The 17,828-nt window shown below is 35.2% G+C and overlaps 1 protein-coding gene across 2 annotated transcripts in view; it reads left to right on the plus strand.

Moving 5' to 3' along the window:
• Window positions 1–17,828, plus strand: part of FSIP1 (fibrous sheath interacting protein 1) — a 78,586-nt gene extending 60,758 nt beyond the window's left edge. Inside the window, exons 11-12 of one of the 2 annotated variants that reach the window (XM_062619303.1) lie at window positions 13,712–14,331; window positions 17,529–17,828. In XM_062619303.1, coding sequence (XP_062475287.1) covers window positions 13,712–14,287 — 576 coding nt within the window. In that variant the 3' untranslated portion in view covers window positions 14,288–14,331; window positions 17,529–17,828. The remainder of the gene's footprint in view (window positions 1–13,711; window positions 14,332–17,528) is intronic. The other variant, XM_062619302.1, reaches the window with a different exon arrangement.

Below are 17,828 nucleotides of genomic sequence, written 5' to 3' on the forward strand. Positions count from 1 at the left end.
TATTCTTATTTATTGTTTTCATTTGCAGCCTCTTCCTGTGCCCATCTTGCTATTTCTGTAGCCAGTAAATGATTAAATTAATTCATTAGTGTGTGTGGTGGGTAGATGCATACATACTTGCAGACCCTCATCCCGCTCCACATAAATCAAGATATAAATCAAGTGTGCAAGGGAGACTTAAATCACTGTTTCCTTTGTATTAGTGAGTCTTTTTGTTTGTTTGTTTTTTAAACGAGATGTGAATTTCTACCAAGTAGGTCCTAAGAACATCAGGAGAGAAAGGTGGGTACAGTGGCTCAGCCAACTCTTTGCCCTCCCACCTTGGGCAAGTCAGTTAAAGATGTATGGAGTGAATGTGTGTTAATTCCTGGGCTTTCTATGCAGTTCAGGGTGAGGATTATGTGGGTTTAGAATAATATTCGGAGCAGCCAGTTTACTGAGTTGTGAACAGCCTAAGGCTAATTTATAAGTGGAAAAAAACCAAAACAAACAGAAACCCAAACGTGTCTGGGCTCCTACCCTTTCTGGAGCTTAGGTATTTTGCGTGGGGTCTAGTCAGGTGCCTTTGTCTTCTTAAGATCTAAAACCTAGAGGAACTTTGTAAAGCTGTGCACATTTAAAACATCTTTGTTTCAAACAAGGAGAAGCTCTTCTAATTAATCCCTATAGCTGATGGTTCAAACATTTGTCTAGCAATAGTAGAACTAAATTTAGTTCTTTGTAAGCCTGCTGTTTCAAACTACATCTGTTATCTTCTAAAAGAAAACCATATATCCTCAATAAGCTGTAGAATAGATTCAGTGCAGTACTATTTGTGGCTGTCATTGAAATGGGGCTCTACTCTGTGAGGAAAGCCAAGCCAAAGAGACCATGTCTGAAAAGGTGCAAGATGTTATGACCTAGTGCTTAGCACATCCAGCTCTGAATAGAGAGCCTGAAGTGCCTTAATCCCCTTTCACAAGAGTGACTTGAGGATAAAATACAAAAATAGCTGTGTCATATCCTTCCCCTTGTTATTCTCTCTTGACTTTTTAATATGGGGACTTAAAACCCATTGTTCCCACTAGCCAATATTAAACTGTCTCACATAAAATTACAAACGACCCATATAAGGAATACAGGTCCAGTAATGCATAAAGTAAAACATGGACTGCATCAGATGCATTAAAATAATTCCTGGAGCTTAGTACTCTAAGGGGATACATGTATGAACAGATTCCATAAGACAAGTTGCTTGTCTCTCCTACCAGTCAGACCAGAGGGATCCACAGTTCAGTCTTAAAATTTCAGAAGGAATGGATTTCTGATGTCTCTGAATAGGATTAAATATCATCTTATGGCTCAGAACCATGGTGCATCTTAATTAAAAATACTTAATTTTAGCAGTTAGATATAGCTCTCAAATTGTGCCAGCCAGGATGGAAAACACACATGTAATCACAATGCAGAGGCTAAACTACTACATAGCATCATCTTTCCAGGTTACAGCTGTATCCATTCTTGGTATTTACATAGATTTTTGTCTCTAACAACAACAGGTTAGATATTTATGTATGTTTTTATTATTGTCATTAGCATTAAAAAACTCAGATACTTAAAACTTCCATCTCTTCTAGTATGCTCTTACTGCATCTTATTCAGTACAGTAATGCTAGAAACTGCTGCTAAAGGTTGTTTTCAGGGGTGTATCTCTTTCTATGAACATCTTTTATACTTGTCTTTTAGTTTAATGAACTGTGTTTCATCAGATCCTCTTTACATTTAAGTAATTTGAGTAATTTGCCAATCTATCCTCAAACTCCTGTAAAAGTTTGAAATAGTAATAAGCTTAATGAGAGAGCATGTTCACCTAAGCAGTGAATGTGCTTGGTTAAAGAATGTATGACTTTCAAACATTTATCATCCCCCCCATAGCTTCTACTTTTCGTTTCAAAAAATGTGATCTTTTCTCAATGTATTTCAACAGGAACCTCTATCTGAATTAGTCTAATGAATAAGCAGCTTTCTGCTAACTGCCTGGAAGAAACACACAAAACACTTGACTGTGTCATTGCCTACTGATTCAGTAGCTGTGATTCCACATAACTGAGAGGAGTTTAGTGTCTTCTAAAACCAACAATGTCATCATTAATTCATCAGAAACACAGCTGCGAACTTTGGGTGCTTTTTATTATACCAACCCAACCGGGCAAAAAACATTCCAATGTGCAGTAGACAAAGTTCTAAGCAACTGGGGTGCACAGTGCTTTGTGTTTAAGCTATTGACCTTGTAATGTGATCACACAGACTTTTAGTAAATTAATCTTTCAGATCTCATGAGTGACATGTGAACTTTGACTTTCTTGGCAAAACACAGACTCCAGCTCTGGTAGTCACCTGTACTCAAAATGCATGATAAATTCACATAACTTTCTTTTGAAAAAAATTAGTCTTTTGGTACTTTCATGTCTTTTACTAGGAAGAAATTAGACTTTTTCATTTTTTGTGCAGTGATGTACATCACTGAGTATAAATGTGATTGTCCCAGACTTTATTTAAGAATATACTTTGGCTATTCCTGTAGCAATGATATGTTTCAAATTGTGAAACATGAAGTTTTCTGTGAGGTACATGCAATTGTACCTTTTACATTCTGGTAATTTGTTCATTGTTTCTAGAATTGTATTAATTTCCCTAAAATCAAAATTTCTTATAATTGGTGTTTACACAGCCATTATTACAAAATACATTTTATATATGAGCATGTTCTGCAGAAAACAGGTGAAAAATTTAAGCACTGAAATATTCTGATATCGTCAAGGCATAATTATTTAAAATTTTGAGTCTTTACTATAAAGCCTGTAGATTTCTACATGAGCATAATTCTTTTTTGTCCCTGGTGCTGGAAAGCTGGTATGCTTATGCTTAGTATTTGGGCTACCTGGTTTGCGCATATGTGTCACGTGACTTGTGGCATTCTCTTTGGTCATGAGGAGTAAGTACAGGAGCTTACCCAGTGTGGCTGTGTGCCCTGTTGAAAACCGTCTTTGCTTCTAGTTACAAACATGTAGCCATCTCTTATTTACCAGGCGTGGGTTTACCGGGAAATGAGTAAGTGGGAGGGAAGGAAGCCTATGTACTGCAACACTGTGTTATGTACCTATAAGCTTGTAGCTTTCATAGTCAAATCAACCTACTGTCTTTGTAAAGTGAGTAAAAGTTTTCTCACTTTTTATCTGTATGCCACAGATACTTGTGTTTCTGAGAACATGAACCAGGATAATAACAGTAAGGAACTGCAACAATTAGAACACATTCTTTTCGAGATTATTTTGTTCTGGGACATGAGAATCTGTGACCAAAAAAAAGAACAACACAAGATGCTAAAAGGGATTTTCATTTCTAAGGCCTAGAGAGCTAAAAACTATTATAAACTTAGTGGCAGAAGGTAACTGTGAGGGTTTTCCTCATCACGCCAGGAAAGAAAAAAAAAAGGAGGTTGGCTTTCCTACCTGGTCTTACAATATTTATGCTGTTTCTAGTTTTCCAAGGATATAAAATACATGGATTTTTTTTTTTTATAATAGTATAAAAATACTACCATGCCAGCAGGAATATGGTCATTGATACTGTTCATATTTACTCTATGTGTAAAACAAGCCTGAGGAAAAGCCATAAGGGTTTTAATAAGTGATCAAAACTAAGGTTTACTTTAACAGTTAGACTTTCTGAAGGGATCTTTGTAGTTAGAGGAAAAAAAAAAAAAAATTATTGTGCATTTCTATTTAAAAAAACCTCCAACACTGTCAAACATCAGGTAAAATAGGTTAGCACTTGTTTTATCTCAGTCTTAGGGGTTTTTTATTGTTATGTGGTAAATTTAAACTTTACGATAATGTAGATTCCAATGTTTCAAGGTTTAATTCTTGTTCTTGTACTTACTGAAAGGACCCATGTCCCCCAACCCACCACCACCCCCAATCAAGAACGGGTGCAGGCAGGCTTGAAACTCTAAATAAAATGTTTTTTTTTGAGCATATTGTTCATCATGTTTTTCCTAAAGGCTGTTGGGTTTTCCTTTTGAATGGAAATAGAAGAGCCATAGGCAGGTATTTGATTTAAAAATACCCTTCCATTCTTTAGAAAAGAAAAAGAAAAAATTATTCTCTATTTTAAAAGTGTTTTTTAGCACTCCATAAAAAGATGCCACATTGACAAGCACAGCTGCAACTTGATGTTCCCTATAAAAACTTTGCACATGTCCTGTGGCAACAAGCCCACCAAACTCAAAAACAAAATTCTGTATCAGTTCTCTCTCTGACTTCTCATTAGCAGAGACAGAGATGTGGCAAAATTATCCCTACCCTTAAGCATTTATCTATACTCATGTATGGTAATGTTTCTCTTAAAAGGCAATGACAATTTCATAGATTTTAGATGGGATGTTCCTTAGTTAAGTGTAATTATTCATTACATGAATCAAAAGGGTCAGAAATATTTCATAAGCAGTAAATGGGAACTTGATTTTTTCCTTCAAGAGACTTAGTAGTCCTGCCATTGTGAGGTAGGACTCCTTATTTGCAATTCACATAATTAAAATTATTGCCAATGTCTCTTTTTCCTGTAAGTTGTGTAAATTTTGGTACTGTTAAAGCTCTAGATTTTTTTAGTGCCACAATTCCACTAGAATCTTTGCTCCTCTTAAGAAGGAGACAAACCCAAGCCTTTATTTAAAACTGTAACAATTGAAAGATCAAAACAAGAAAAAAATTACAGTTTTGGATCTACTAGACCACATATTTTTGGAGAGATGTCATGGGTTTTGAGTGCCTGCATTTGCCAATACAGGGCAATATTGTACATGCTCTTTTATTGAGTTTGTGGGATAAACTTACAGTAACAAGACAGAGAAAGCTAAGCCAGTGTGATACGTTTGTTATTTGAAAGTAGGTGTCTTTACAATTCTGTACTTCGACATATTTCTTGGAAACAGGTTTCTGAAAAATTGTGTCATACACCTTTTTCTAATCCTGTGTGATTTACCAAATTTCTGTTGTATTGTTGATCTCTACTTCTTCCTATTTATAGTTTTTGGTTAGAATGCAAATTGTATTGTCATAAAGGCTTCAGTTTTAAAAAGAGTAATTTATAAGCAAAATTCTAAATTTTCTGTGTTTAGATATTAGCTGGGTTGAATTACAGTCTGAGGTGCTGGTGTCTTTGCCATGTGTGAGGACCTTGTGAACTAGTCAGCGTTATTAGCATTTGGCTGAGGCTCTTCATTTAGGTGTCATGAATGTGAAATGAAGAAGGAATACTATAATCTTTATTTGATGCAGAGTCAAAAACTCTGTGAGAAAACCACATTTCTAAAAGAAACTGTGTGCTTTTTTTCCTTGGATAATTGAGATTTTACACTACCTGTGTTACTGCACTAGAGAACACTGTGGGTTTCTGCATTTTGTTATTCTACATATAGCAGGACTTCTTTCATATCATACTTCTGCTATTGGGAGAGAATATTTCTGTTTCCAAAATACTTATCACAGGTCAGTTTTAACGTATGTATATATACGGTATATAGAAGTCAGTATCAGAGCTGCCTGTTGCTATTGATGCACAGGGCCAATCAAAAAGAATCACTTTAAAAGATATCCCTAAAAATATCAGGAATATGGTCTAAACTCCTAGTATTCATAATACTATTATTTTGTTCCTTTTTTAAGCCTCCATTCATAGTTGCTTTTGAGTCTTTGTGTCTTACTGCTCCTTGGGCCAGTCCTTGATTTCAGTGAGACTAAACTACGTAGGTCATGTAGATCAAGTGTCTGCAGCTTGTCTGTTTTCTTTCTTATTTGGTGGAGGCATTTTGTCAGTTTTATTGGTGTTTTAGCACTTGAAGTTTCTTACATTATGAAGAAACAAATCTCTATGCCGTTACTTTTATTGCTATTTATGTTTTCTGTTCCCTGAATGGATTATAGACCTGCAAGTATTCTTAAAATCTCAAGATACTTAGAGTTTTAAAATTGCTATGAGAAGATACTTATGTACCCTTAGTGTACCCTTATGGTACACTCTATCTATTTCTTGGAAAAATAGAAACCAATGTGACAGAAAAAAAAAAAATAAGTGGGGTTTTGTAACAGAAAACAGCTGCAACCACATCAAGGCATTTTTGTCTACTCTACTGGCTTTGCTGAAAATTAAAGCCACAACTTAATAATATTCAAGGAAGAGATTCCTATGGAATTAAATCTGTTAAGTGTTTGATATCAAACAGTTAAAAACACAAAAATGGATGTTTAGGAAAATGTTTCTGAATGCTAAATAGCCTAGATTGCAGAAGTTCTGCTTCTTCAGGAGAGGCTAGAAAATGAAAATCTTATTCAGAATGATGGATTATAAATACCAGCTCAGGAATTTGTGTCTTATGTTTTCTCACACATTCAGTGTGTTCAATTAAAAACAGCTTGCTTTCTAACCTCAGAATACTTGAAAGTGTATGAAATCAAGTTCTGTAAAGCTAAGGAGCTATCTGTTTGTTGAGAAAAAATCTAGAAATGACAGAAAAAATTTTAGTGACTCATATATAGAAAAATGCCTTTTTTTTCCTTGCTACAAATGCAATAGATGAGCTAAACATTGAACTAATCTGGAGTCAGGAGAGCTGAATTCTTGCAAAACATCTGTTGACAACCTTGGGGTAGATGGATTTTTAAATTCAAAGTTATTTAAATCAGAGATTTTTATCACAGTTCAGTATTTAAGTAAAGAGGGGGTTACATGATTTATGCAGCTTTTAAAATTCTTGTTAATTATTTTTCTAAAGAACGGTTGACTTGTTGTTTAGTGACTACTAGGATATGATTATTTTCACTTAAATATGCCCAGTACATCAAGTCAGTACCTCTTTGCCTTACCCAGGAAAATATACTCTATGCACATTTAATTACACAGTTTAATGTTTTTTTACTCAGAATTGTAGTTCTTACCTTTTGTTTTATGAAAGATACTGAATAAAATGTCTTTCTTTGTTGATTCCTGCTGATTAGAAATTTGTGCCCTGCTGCTACCATGAAATGAAGCTAAAATTAAAGTTAGCTTCAGAGAAGAAGGGTAAAAAGTATGACTTGTAGCAATTCAGAAATAAAGGGGCTTGGATCTTTAAAATGTATTAAATTATTTCAATATGCTTCCAGGAAAAAATTCACACTTACAATCACTGAATTGCTTCATTATATCCTAGTGTAGTGCCATGCAAACTTTGCAACTGAGAGTAATGCAGCTTAGTGTCTTGGTGTCTATGGTATCAAATGAAAAGAAAATGATTGCAAAAGATATTTTAGCTTCCTCCTTTTTTTGTTGCTGTTTTTTTTTCTTTTGTTTCCCCTACTTCTGTCACCTCTGGCGAGTAGTTGCTTTCTGTTTCTGAAGTCTTCAGTGTGACATATCTGACGAAGCAGATTTTCATTATTTGCACGTTCAAACCACATGCAATTAAGTGGATATTTTTGAGAAAGATAAAATAAAAACAAATATTACGCTTGTTTGCAATGACTAAAATATGTGTGTTTGAATTAGCTTTGCCTGCAAGAACTTGTAATTTTTTTTTTTTTGGTATAACCTGTAGGCGATCTTAAAAAAGAAATGCGTGACTGCAATTACCATGTCTCTTCTTCACAGTTTTCACCTACTTTGCAGCTCTAAATAACAGCAAAATTTTATAAACTCATGTCCCCTTTTGATTTCTGTCTAAAATTTCTCTTTCTCAGAGAAAGGGGAAAAAAAACTTTAGGGTTTTTATTTCCAATTTATTAATGAAGTTCATTTACTTTTTTTTTAAATGGAGTTTTTATGATTCCATGAGGCTGATAATGGCTTTGATGTTGTGATTCTGGTGTCTCATGATGTTACAAGCTAAATTTTCTTTTCAGACAGTGATGTTACCAGACACCCACAAATCTCCTCTTTTTTTCTGTCATTTCTGCTTTCTGGCTTTTAGCAGCAGCAGCTACAGAAAACTGCCTACCAGACCTTTTTATTCTGCCCTTACAGAAGCAGAAACAGTGGAAACAAATGAGAAAAGGGAAAATGTCACCAACAGAAGAAAAGAAATAGAAGAGAAGAATAGAAGGCAGAAAAGAGCAATGGCAGGAGATTTTCTCCTACCGTTCAGGAATCCCATTCTTGTTAAAGATCTAAGTCTTTCCTGAAATAGTACTGAAGTCCCCAACATACCCAAGCTATGTATAAGCACAGGACCATCAGATGGTGAATCTTGATTATAGCACAAGGAGCTCTTAATTTTGGAATCCATTATTCAGCTTCCGGTCTAAATTTCTAACACCATCAGATTGATACATGTTATTGCCCTATCCAGAAACATGCTCTCTGAGTGGTAAGCATGTTTTTAATTTACTCTAATTACATTTTCTCTCATTACATTCTGAAATAGCCTTACACAGGAAAGATTAACTTTTTTCTTCTAGATTTGTTAAGCCCTTTCTCATAAGATAGTGTTTTTAAAACAAACCAGCAAGCACTGAAAGCCATAACATGATGTGCTGGACACGAAAGAATTTCCTTGTAAAAGTGGATGTGTGGTTCTCTGTACTGGGTCTGGCTGGGATGGAATTAATTTTCTTCCTAGCAGCTGATATGGTTTTATATTTGTGACCAGAGCAGCACTGATAACACACCCATGTTTTAGCTGTTGCTAAACAGCATTTGCAGTGTCACGGCATTCTCTGTTTCTTGCTCTGCCCTCCCAGTGAATAGATCAGGTGTGAGGAATAGGCTGGGAGGAGGCACAATGAGGCAGGTGATCCAAACTAACCAAAGAGATATTCCATGCCATATAACACTATGCACAGCAACAAAAAGGGAAAAGAAGGGGTTCTATAAAGTTCCCATCTTTTGCTGAGAAATTGGCTGGGCATTGGTCTACAGGAGATGCTGAGTGGTTGCCTTTGCATAACTTTCCCTTCTCCTTTGCTTATTAAACAATTTTGATCTAGCTACACAAGTTTTAATGCTTTTAGTCTTCCTTTTCACTTCCCCTGTCCCACTGGGGCAAGGGGGGTGGGCAGTGAGCAAGCAACTGTATGGTGCTTAGCTGTCTACTGTATCACAACAGTATCCTAAGGACATATTACCACAATTTAGATGTTATGGACACCAGTCCTGACATCTGTGGTACAAAAGAGCTTTGGCCTGCTAGCACTTATGGAAATTGTAAAAAGCTCTTCCACAACAACATGATGTGACTGTTTTTGTATGCAGCGTATTAATAGTATTCCATAATAGCACTGATCGGTACTGCTCATAGAGAAGTTCATGTTGCTTTGGTGTGATGCATAAAGGTGAGACCTTGGAACTAATAGTGCATGTTGAGTTGAGTAGTGTGGAAATACAAGACAAGGATTGCCTTTTCAAAGTAGAATAGAGCTGTTTGAGAAACTATTAATAAGTCATGAAAAAAATAAAACTTATGAAATCTCCCTGTACTGATATGTAAAAAATCTCATATTGTCTCAATAAATTAGTATACAAAAATAGAGTCTTTTAATCAGGAAGAGATCAGTTACTTTAGAATTGACTGTTGTAGTCCTACACATCAGCAAAAATCTAAGTAAATTTGAGTATCAAAGTAAATTGTTTCAAGCAAATAAAGCATCTTGAGAAGTGTTGATTGTAATACTTTCAGATTAAGCAACAAAATCTAGGCATTTATAGACATGCCAGCTATATGAGTCCTTAAATAGTTTTGGCTTTCTAGTGCTTATTCATTTTCTGTGTGTCATTTTATGATTATTTACTATAATTAGAAATAATCCTGACATATTAGCTTTCTCCCCATGCTGAAATCTGATAAGGCCTTTCAGTGTTAAGTCAATTTCTGTGTAGATGTGGAAAACAAGACTAACGCTTTGAACTTCCAAGCCTGTAGTCACAGCAGGTCTGCCTGCAGTGTACTACAAGTTTGCATTCCTACCGCATGCAGTAAGGTTTTCTCTATAGACCCATGTCACTGAGGAATTCAGCAAGGAACAAGAAATCTTTAGTCAGAGAAGGGCCACAAGCATGTGGAAAACTAGCCACACATAAGCAGTAAAGGTCATTAGCAGGCTCCTAAACTCCTGGCTAGGAATTAGTTTTTTGGATCATTAACAGTAAAAAGCCTAGAAAATGAATAGGACTCAGTGTCCTATTAAAAATTAGACAGAACAATTAAAAGGTGTTCCAATTTCTAATGGGAACCAGACCTGATAGCTCATTTTCCCTTGTCTAGTGGGCTGTTTTTTCATTTTGATTTACATTAATTTTGTGTCCTTGTATTTTTAAAGAACAATCTTCAAGGTTTTTTTTTACTGTATAGGAGTTGTAAATTATTTACAGTAAGGGCAGTGATAGCTTGGGAGAGGTAGAATCTGGTGTTTCCCTAAGACTGTGTTACTGATTCCAAGTCTTGTGACTCTAAACTAGTACAGTTAGCCGTGAAAGGATTTATTTTGGTGTGTGCAAAAGCGTACTTTGCAAACTCCTCATACAGTTGCGGCATTATGCAATCCCATGAGTTCAAGTGCTCATTTAGGTGCGAGGTGTCTCTCCTTAGGGTATTACCTGTTTCCCTAAATTCAGTATTCTGATTTCAACAGCAGTCTTCTTTCATTTCAATGTAGATTTCTCGCTGCTGAGTGGATGACTGATCGCTACTTAAGAGCTATCATCTTCTCTACTGTATATTTTTCCTTAACCCTAAAACGACTGTGGCACAAAAAAATTGTGAACAGTGAGCATTTAGTATTTTAAAATGTAATTTTTGAGAGCTATGTTAAATAATTTCTATTTCCGTATCCTTGCATCCTTGCAATCCTGTCTTACAAAACAAACCTAAGGGAGGAAGAGATAAAGAAAGAAGAAAAGTAAGTAATGTTTTACACTGCCTGCTTTGCCTGCAGGCCTGCCAGTCTGAAAGAAAACAAGCCCACAAGTTACCAAAACTTTTCACTCTATAGATGTTATACTCATTTCCCTCTCCATATGCCTTAGGCTCTAAATCTCCCTACTTAGCTCTCTGGTAGTAATCAAAGTAATATATGGACTAATTGTCAATACAAGCCATGTGATTTTCCTGACAGGAAAAAAATTAAAAATTAAATTTGGACAAGAAAATGGGGATGGGGAAAATAGAATGACAAAAGAAAGGCAGGACAAAGATGATCTTCTCACTGTTTTCATTTTGTACTCATTCATTTACTCCAGATGCAGAATTATTTTCTGCTGTGAGTGAATTGCCCTGTCATTAACATAACTTAGCTCTAACTGATCTTGGCCAAGAGCTTTGAAATATGTCATTATACAACCACACACTCAAAACCATGTGTGAATCCATGTGGGTTTCCAGATGTGAAAATCTTTTGTGATACAAATTTAGTTATGTTTATGTAGCATGATATTCTGCTCTGTGGATATACTCTAGATGAAGCTGTGCTTTCAGTAGTGGTCTAACCTATGTTACTGTGATGCTCTGCCTGAGCAAATGCATCTTGTTTCTTATAGTTCATTCTATGAATGACTATAGATAGACATTGTCCCGCAAGTTAAAATACTTCTTCAAGAAATGTAAGAAATTCAGCAGGGTCTTGTAAATTAGATTGAGATTGAAAATTTGAAAAATTCCTTGTTTCATTTTTGCTTTGTCGGGTGTTTCGCTATTAATTGTTTTTCCCTCTCTGACTTATTTTTGATCTGTATTTTCTGCACTAGGATTGAAATTTAAAAGCAAAAGAAAAATTAGAATAGGTCATCTTGTTTTCTTTGTTATTTAAATAGGTGCTTAAAGCTGTGGTTTGATTTCAGTTATATTATCAAAACTACATTGATTGATACCAATATTAGCTGAATCTCAATATAATTACCTCATTTAATTTTCATCTAAATACAGCTCTCTACATATAATGATAGTCTGTTGATGATAGTTTTGGTTTGTTTTGGTTTGTTTGTTTAAAAGCCTTAACATCTCATTTTCTTTAATGCAGTTGTCTTCTTTTATATGTGTAGGAAGTGAATTCAGAGTGTCTTTGGGAAGGAAAAGTGTGTGCAGAAAAAGACTTGTGGGTTCAATAAATCTATAAAATGGAGTTTAAGAACATCAGCTAGTGCCTGAACTGTAATCAGACTATAGTAACAATTATTAGCTATTCTTAATGTTTGAGCATGTAAGTACAGAATAGTGGCTGAAAGTAACCTAAAATGTCTTTCTTGTTCACTTTGTAGTGTCACCTTGTAATTTTTAATAGCCACAGCAAGTTTACAAAGAAATACTATTTTTTTCCTCACTGAGAGCTCTCCCTATTCATGAACATGAATAATCAGTTTGTAGGCATAAATCAGACACACTGTGCTACGCTGGCTGCCATCTCATCATGTCATATACATGAAACAGTGTCATATCACTCATGTAGTTGGATCAGGGGTAAAAAAATTAGCTGGATCTGATATTGATCTTTTTTCTGAGATGGTAGTAGCTTCATGCTCTAGCACAATGTAAAATCACGTCTGTGTAACAGTGATTACACCGTGAATAAATCATTGTTTGACATAAATCACTGCAGCCTTAGAGTTCATCATCTTGTCAGCTGACCTTTTGTCTCTTGGATGTTTGGTAAAACTGAGGTTTTGATTGTAGAAAGCATCTTTTCCCATTTAATATGTCTGTAACATTTGTAATACACATAATTACATTTTATCTCATATTTCATAGGCAAATGTATTATGAATATCTAAAATATGTCTTGTACTTTTCATTGCAGTCTTTAAATTGTCAGGGAGTGTTGTGCTTCTCTATTACCAGGGAGCATTAAGGACTGTACAGGCTAGAAGTAATGCCCATTGCAAAACTCTCCAGGCAAGGCAATCTTTGCTATTCTTCACCACTATCAGCTAATATTAGTCATTATCTTTGATATCAAATTTAAAAAAATGGCCAGTAAAGGAAACCTGCATGATAAAAATGATGGGAGTGTGCCACTGTCTGAATGAGAAATTGACTGGAAGAGATACATCTGTGAGCTATCCAAACAGTGACAGCTTCTTGAAAGCAGTAAAACTGGTGCTTTCTTCTGCCACATGCCTTGGGACATACATGACATGGTAGGTCCTGAGCAACTGATGGGCTTTCTGTCAACGGTTGAGCAAGGCTCAACGGTTTGTTGCATTTTTACAGTGGGCGGCAGGGAATACTTCAGTTGCTATGTAACAATCCTGTGGTCTGGTTTTTTGACCCCAGCTATATTGCCCAAACAGCTGAAAGTCTTTTAGCTATGTGCTGGTTTGCTTTCAGTATCCAAAATCTTAAAGCGTGTGTGTGTCTGTATACATTAGAAACCAAGTTATATGAAAAAGTATGTGGTTTGGTAGTTAAAACGAGTGATATCTAGTGGAAGACTGAGCAAAATCAAAGGCCTTCTCAGTGCCTTGTGGGCATCAGACTTCTTTCCTAAATTTCAGCACCTAGTCTATCTAGAACCTGCTGAAATTGTTACATAAATGATATAATTATATAAACACATATTTAAATTCAGTTTGAAATAAAAAAAAAGTTATATCAGTTTAAGAGGTCTGCCAGTGCTTTTGTATCTTTCAAACTGTTTTATGGCACTGCTTTTCACTAATTATATTTTGAAAGAAGAAATTCTTGCCCTCTTTTTTTTTTTTTTTTTTTCAGACTGAAGAACAAATGGGCCTCTCTGAAGAGCAGCTTAAGACCCTTCTGGAAGAATGTATACAGGCTCAGAGAACAATAAGCAACGTTACCATGCCAAAGTCTCAGGAATCTCTTTCTTTTGGATTAAGTCCCCCTTGTTACACAAGTCAAAACTCCACTCTTCACTCCACATCTACTCTTTCCAAAATGTTAGTTGAAGATCATATTGTAGGGATGTTAACAGCTCAGGAAAAGACTGGACTGGAAGACAAAAGCTTATGTGTTAATGCAGAGAGTGAAATCCCTGGCTGCTATATCAGCAAAGCACTGGTTGATAGACACTTATCAAAGGATTCACTGGCCCAAACAGAGGAACCTGCTGACCTAGAAGGTTTACAGAAGATGGAAGATAAGAGCATTACTAAAGGTTACTTTATGTCAAGAGCATTCAACACAAAAAGGTTGAAGAAACCTTCTTTCTTGGATGAACCATTATACAGCATCAGCACGAACAATGAGCCATCCACAGAGGCTGACATTCTCTGCATACCACTGCAAACCAAAGGAGGTGAGACTCTTAATGACCCTTTAGAATAGGCTTTTGATTATGATGGAAAAACCCAAGCAGGTTCTCACCAAAGGTATGCACCAATACACATTGATTATTATGGTGGGGCAAGGACGTACTTTTATAAAAGATAAAGCTGTGCCAAAAGTAATGCACACAAAATAACAGAATATTTAATAAAATTCTTGCCCTGACATAAGTGACTATAGGACTAGGACTCTTATGAAATATAACATTGATGTTGTTTAATTCTGTCAACTGGAAAACAGTGTTGACAAGACATATGGATTATCTTTTTGATACTAGATAGTCACATTCACTGTTCTGTGGAAAGCAAATATTCTCCCAGCAGTTAGTATAACATTTCACACATAAATCCAAGTATTTCTCGAATGTTTTTAATAAGGTAAACTTGGTAGTGTAGAAACAAACATGACCTAGTTACATTAAAAATAGTAAATTGCTTTCAGTAGTTCAAAATTACACATAGAAGATACCAAAATGAATAAATACTGCAAAATTTCTATAAATTACTTTTAGTTCAGTAAAATAAACAGCTGTAACTGGGGGTGGGGGTGGGGGGGGTGGTGGTAATAATAATAACAAAAAATCCCTCTAGTATTATAAAAAGATTTTGGAAATGTCTCTATTTTTTATGTCCTTTACTTAATGTAGTTATATAGTGATGGTGTAATCTAAATCTACATTTAGATTTTTAGCCTAAGACCAATTCTCTTTCTGGAAACCAGACCATTCAGATAAGCAGATTTTAGGCACATGCCTCTACAACTTTCATTTCTCTCAGGAAAGTTGTGACAGTGTGAAGTTTTTTTTTTTTTGTTAAAGTTCAATAGTTTAATTGTACTAGAAATCAGTTAATTTTGTTCAGTTTGTCAAGATAGGGCTTTGTTATCTGGTAATCTATTCTGAATTTGGAGAAACATTTTTTTACATTCATCCGTAATTTAGAAGAACATCGTACAACCTCTTCACTATATTATAATTTCTTGATTATGATCACAAGTGTTTCTTTGCTTGCACTTAACCTTTCTACAGTGAAGGGAGCGTTAATATATTTTCAAAGCAATTCCACTTACTAGAAAGCAAGGCAGCTTATTGCTGGTTTTACACTGCCAGACAAACTTGGTATCCAGACTCACCTGCTGTATTTGCCCAGTATGAGATTTAGGCCAATGCTGTAGTAGAAGTAAAATAGAAATACAATTCCTGTAGAAGAGGTTGGGGTTGCTCAGGTTTCTTTTTTCTGATAGGTTAGTTTTCAGCTACCTTCACATGCTAGCTTTGCTCTTCAAGTAAATGCAAGCGTCAGAAGAGCAGAGCGAGAGAAGAGGGAAGTGGTCTCCCCCAGGGCAGAGTGGGGTGTCAGTGGTGGTAATGGAGAACACCACAGAGAACATCCTCTGCCGAGGCAACCTGATCTCCTGCAGGAGTAACATGACTGCATACTACATTGCTAGTGTTCTTTGTCAACCAACAATAAGAAAAACTCAAGTTTAACTTGCTGGCTTCACATGAGTTAAATGACTTCTTTAGTCTGAGCAGATGTAGTCAAGTCACAGTCAGAGTCAAGTGTGACTCAGATGCAACTGCTGTTGCTGTTTATTAATAAATTTTAAGATGGGATGTGATAAATCAAGCAAAACACCATGCACTGTAGCCACTATGTAGTGAAGGGAATACATAACTGTTTATAGGTATGGGGAATTTTATTGTAAAGAGAGAAAGGAGATTTCAGCTATTAAGTAAATTTCCATGTGGGAAACCATGACAACATCTCATGGTAAAAGTCTTTAAACTGAATATATTAATGTTAATCATGTAATAATTTAAATATCTTTGAGTCATTATTGTGTTGTGTCACAGCAATGCAATAGGGTATTTCAATTAGCTGTTTTCAGTAGATGCTGAATAATGTTCAACCATACACACCTCAAATCTGTTGTGTTAATAAGCATCTTAGGTTTATGGTTATTTTGCTTACCAAAATTATTTTTTTAGGGATGAGGGTATAAGTGTTCTGAATTTTCAGGTCTCTAAATCTTTTCATTTTTACTAAAAACCTAAAACCAAAACTAAGTATATCATTTCAGATATCATCATCTCATCAGTCTCTGAGTCTTTGTGTCGGTATCTGATTTTTAAAAACGGTATAAACAGGTAATCTTTAGAAAGAAGTGCAAAATAAAACCCGCTTCAGAGGCTTGTGTTTTTTACATTAGTGCTAAATATTTTGAAGTTATTGCTAAGTTTAAGTTTAAATTTAAATTAATTATATTCAGATTTATTTTAGTCCATTAATATTGCTCTAATGCTAAAGCATATTTTAAAATTAGCATTTAAATAGACAGCAGCCCATTCTTACAATTTTTGTCAATGTAGTGCTTACAACAAAGTATACAGCATAAACCAGAAAAGCCAGCACCTTTCCATGGAATTAATTTATCAAATTTGTAAAGCTGCCTAATATATTCTATAGGTAAGCTGGTGGTTAGTTCAGACATGATTAGATGTGCTAATTATGTTAGGTCCCAGTGGAGTCCCATTTAAGGCAAATATATCTGCAGATGAAGTTGTGAGAAGTGTAAGGTTTATTTTAATTTTTAAGAGACATTTACATAGTTGAGCTTTGTTATGAGACATTTACACAGTTGAGTTTTATTATGGCCTTAATTCTAAAGGGCATTTAAACATGTATGCATGATCTGTAAATAGTTTGATTTTCCGGCCTCCTACACGTGGTTTAAACTCTGTGTAATGCGTGTAAGCAGACAAAATTGTGTGTGAAAATGATTTAGCAGAATTTTGGTTTTGCACTCATTATGGTACTGTAGTCTGTGATACAGATTTATTGTAATACATTATATATTTTAAGGCAAGCATAATTATTAATATAATTCATGTATATACCTGTGGATCTATATCTGAAGGAAACTCATATTACTTCAGAGGTAAGTAATTCCTGTTTCTTGAAAGAAGCAGTTATCCACATCAGGGTGATATGCATGTCAATATAGGTGATGTTTACTTAGATAAACAGAAGCCAGACTTACCCATATACAGGTATGAAAAGGCTATTATTTCTCAGTTGTATGAGCCAATGGGTAATTGTTTCCAGCTCTTTTTTTCTGGGGGGTAGGGGACTATATTAAGTTTTAAGTAGAAGTTGTATCACAAACTGTTGTTGCTTTTTCCTCTTGCAAATATTGTGCTTGCAGTAGTTCAGCATGTACGTCTTTTCTTTCATTACAGATGATATGAAGATGGAAAAGATGAGGGGAGAGTGACTATACACTTCTTTACACAACTGTTTTTTTGAAAGCGTGGTTAAGCCTCCATCAGTGATATTATCCTGATACAGTATCTTTTCAGACAACTTCAAGTGAATGAATTATCATCTTTGAAAACTGTTCAGTGAGCTTATTCTTAAGAGATAATTGTTACTTCACTATTATATCTTGTTGCAGTTTAATTTCAAAATAAATTCTTGCATTTCATTAAATTTCTCAAAAGTGTTCTATCAAATAAATGTGCATACACATTTGTTTAGCA

Source organism: Pezoporus occidentalis, unplaced genomic scaffold (genome assembly GCF_034315485.1).
Source record: "Pezoporus occidentalis ecotype Australia unplaced genomic scaffold, CSIRO_AGI_Poc_V1 ctg21, whole genome shotgun sequence".
Lineage (NCBI taxonomy): Eukaryota > Metazoa > Chordata > Aves > Psittaciformes > Psittacidae > Pezoporus > Pezoporus occidentalis.